Below are 3,444 nucleotides of genomic sequence, written 5' to 3' on the forward strand. Positions count from 1 at the left end.
CTGCCCCTGGGGGCCACACCGATCTCACAGTGCCTCCCGGTGAAGCCAGCCGGTCACTCCCGCCCTCCCCCCGCCCCTGGGGGCCACACCGATCTCACAGTGCCTCCCGGTGAAGCCAGCCGGTCACTCCCGCCCTCCCCCCGCCCCTGGGGGCCGCACCTATCTCACAGTGCCTCCCGGTGAAGCGGTAGGGGCAGCTGCAGTGGTACTCACTGCCCGCCTCCTTGCACGTGCCGCCGTTCCGGCAGGGCCCTGAGCTGCACAGGTGTGGCTGGGCTGTGTGGAAGGACAGAGAGGCAGATGAATGGGGCTGGCTGTTGCCCTGCAGAATGCCTACATCCTCTTGGCGTCTCCTCAGTCCTCTGGTGCTAGTGGGGGCTGGAAGGCCAGGCCTGCTTCTTGGCTGAGCCCCAAGGCCCGGCCACAGTAGGGGCCAAGCAGGTCTGCACATGTGGCAGGAGGCGGGGGTGGGGCTCGCAGGCTGGAGACCCCAGCTCAGCCTCAGGCCAGCCCTCTGCACGCCTTTCCCAGGCTCTGGCAATGGCTGGGCCCTTCCTGGTGGAGAGCCAGCTTCACCACTGCAGCAGGGGCAGCACCCCTCCTTCCTGCCACGGGCAGTCCCCATCTGACAGGAAGTGGCTGAGGCTCATTTGCCGTGACATTGGGGCCATGGCAGTCAATCTGGACTTCTGTGTTTTCTGTACCTGCACTGGTATTGCCATGTTTTCTCTGGGTCCTGACAGTTCCTGGGCCCCCAGGGAGCTCAGCTGCCCAGGCCTGTGCTTGAGGCAAGCACACATCGAAAGCCGTCTGCTAAACCAAGCACATCTATCCCGGCACCTTGACAACCACACTGTCACAGGGCCGGTGAGGAGCTCCAAATCCTCGTACTCCTGGGTGTTCTGAGCAGCAGGAGGGGCCGGCCCCGTGCTCACTCCTCTCTCCCCAGCCCTCACCCCCAGGGGCTCCCGCGCTGCAAGTCCAGGCTCTGGCTGCCCCACCCCTGAGGATAGCCATTCCTGTCTCTTCTGTGCTCCTTTTGGGTTCAGAGGCCTCAGCATTGGTGGCCTGTGTGCTCGCAGAAGCTGGGACCTGGGAGGAGGGCTGTGCAGTTCCTGGGATGGGCACAGAACCAGTGGGGCAGGGACACTGGGTACTGGCAGTTTGGCCTAGTTAGGAGGTGTGGGCTCTGGCTGGACACCCCTTGGGTGTGGTGGCCTCCATACCACTGGCGGGTGTGAGCCGGGCTAGGGCCAGAGTGGACTCCGGGCAGGGCCCGTGAGGGGCCTCAGGGTGGTCCTAGGAATGTGTTAAGATGTCATCAGAGCTTGCGAGGAACCAAGCAGTTGGGGTCTTCTCTTTGGAAAGCTGCTGTGTCTCTGCTGCGGGGGTGTGGGGAGCCCCTGGGTCCACAGCTGAGACTTCAGGGTCTTGCCCTCAGGGGTAAGGAACAGAGCAGGGGAGAGGCCATGGGAAGGCCCCACACCAGTCCAGGCTGTGGGGGGTACCAGAGGCCCTGAACCCTAGAGAGGGTGCAGGCCACACTGGGGTCAGTCAGCCCCCTCGGCATTGGCCACTGAGGCACTGACACGTCTGGGAGTCCTGACCATTGCTTCAAACTGCAGGCAAGGGACAGTCTTGGTGGGCACTGGCAGGGACAGCTGCACCTGCACTGTGCTTACGGAGAGATACTCCTATTTTCAAGCAACTAAATGTAGTAAAATTCGACATTCTCCATTCTGAATTTGAGAATCCTAAGGAAATTTTTAACATAAAATTTAAAACAATGATTCTAAAACCTATTTGGAAAAATGCTGAGCAGGCAACGAGCTCTATTTTGAGAAGAGCAAGGTAATGAGCGGTAGGCCTGGGACTGGCGCGGATCAGAGCCGCCCAGGGGTGAGGGGCTCGTCTCAAACGCACGGACCCGGACCCGAGCAGCGCAGCAGGCCGGGCTCCAACGAGGTCAGCAGCTGCCCGAGACAGGCCGGAGGCCGAGGCCGCGGGCGCTCTCCGAGGTGCTGACGCCCGGCCCGCCCTACCTTTCTCGCAGTGCTTCCCGTGGAACCCGCGCGGGCACTCGCAGGTGTAGGAGTCGTCATGGGCGTCGCAGGAGCCTCCGTTGAAGCAGGGGTCCGAGTCGCAGGGTGATGGCAGGGCTGGGGGCGGGGGGCACAGGGTGGGCCTGGAGCTCATGCCGCACCCGTGTGGGCGGCCAGAGGCTGGGGGGGCACCTTGCCTGCCCGGGTTACCCTGACACCCTGTCTGGAACCAAGGCCGCTTACAATGCACTCTGGGCATCTGGATTCCTGAGTGGGCTCTGAGCCCCTCCCTGGAATTTCTTTTTCTTGATTTCGGGAGAACTCGCCCTTCCCTCTTCCATGAGGTAGCCTTCCTGACATCACTGCCAGCATCACGTCATTATTCTACATAATTCTACATGAGGCCAGTGATAAACCATCGACACACCAACAAACCGCAGCAGTCACGCATTTACCCACACGTGCCTAACGATGTATGCGTCACGTGCTGGGGCTCGGGGAAGAGCCACATGGCGCTTGCGGACTCGAGGAGGCGCTTTTCCACCTGCGACCTTCCTCCCTGGGGTGGAGACACCCAGCCCCGTGCTACAGGAAGGCTATTGAGAGGCTCGCCCAGGTGCCAGCTCTCCCAGGAGTCAGAAGGGAAGCAGGGACTCTGGCCTCCGCCTGCCTCACCCCCACTTTCTCCCTGGCTTCCGTCCCGGCCCCCGGCCCAGCAGGCTCGGCCCCCAGCCACTCACAGTGGCTGGCATTGTGGTCGGTGTGGCAGACGCACAGGTACCTCCCGCCGTGCTCCATGCAGTAGCCCCCATCTGGGCACTGTGTGTTCATGTTGCAGGGCATGGCTGTGATTTCTGGAGAGAAAGGAGAAGCCCATCCCATATCTCACATGTCTTCTGGCAGACCTCAAGTCCTTGTCAGGGATGGGGCTTCCCAACACCCAGTGACCCCAACAGGTTCAGGCACTCTTGTGGCCAGGCCCTCCCGGGGTGGGGGTGGACCCCAGCCCAAGCCACCCTCATTTCCTGGTTATGAGGATGCTCAGGGACAGGGCAGGAAGGCTGCCCTGGGCACCTACCAAATTCACAGAGGAGCCCAAAGAATCCCGGGGGACACTGGCAGAGGGTGGTGTTGGTGCCCATGCAACTGCCTCCGTTGTGGCACTCACAGCCACTGGAGGTTCCTGCCACAAAGAGAGGGAGGAGCCTCCCATGTGGGGGTGCAGAAAGATGGCACCGTCGCTCCAGACCTGCCCTGCTCCTGGCCAACTTCCCACACAGATTCAGTGTACACACACTCACACACACACTCACACGCTTCTTCTCGGGGCATCTCCCACACAGATGCAGTGTACACACACAATTCTCGGGGCGTTTCCCACACAGATGCAGTGTACACACAC

At 61.7% G+C, this 3,444-nt stretch overlaps 1 protein-coding gene across 10 annotated transcripts in view; it reads right to left on the reverse strand.

Annotated features, from left to right (window-relative positions):
- The window catches only part of SNED1 (sushi, nidogen and EGF like domains 1), an 86,950-nt gene that overhangs the window by 37,154 nt on the left and 46,352 nt on the right, over positions 1–3,444 (reverse strand). For 8 of the 10 annotated variants that reach the window (XM_037732203.1, XM_037732202.1, XM_037732204.1 and 5 more), the window contains 4 exons: positions 3,121–3,225; positions 2,783–2,896; positions 2,043–2,159; positions 160–276 (listed from right to left, as the gene is read on the reverse strand). In XM_037732203.1, the coding sequence (XP_037588131.1) occupies positions 160–276; positions 2,043–2,159; positions 2,783–2,896; positions 3,121–3,225 (453 nt within the window). The remainder of the gene's footprint in view (positions 1–159; positions 277–2,042; positions 2,160–2,782; positions 2,897–3,120; positions 3,226–3,444) is intronic. The other 2 variants (XM_037732207.1, XM_037732205.1) reach the window with 1 other exon arrangement.

Source organism: Cebus imitator, unplaced genomic scaffold, assembly GCF_001604975.1.
Source record: "Cebus imitator isolate Cc_AM_T3 unplaced genomic scaffold, Cebus_imitator-1.0 Scaffold443, whole genome shotgun sequence".
Taxonomy (NCBI): domain Eukaryota; kingdom Metazoa; phylum Chordata; class Mammalia; order Primates; family Cebidae; genus Cebus; species Cebus imitator.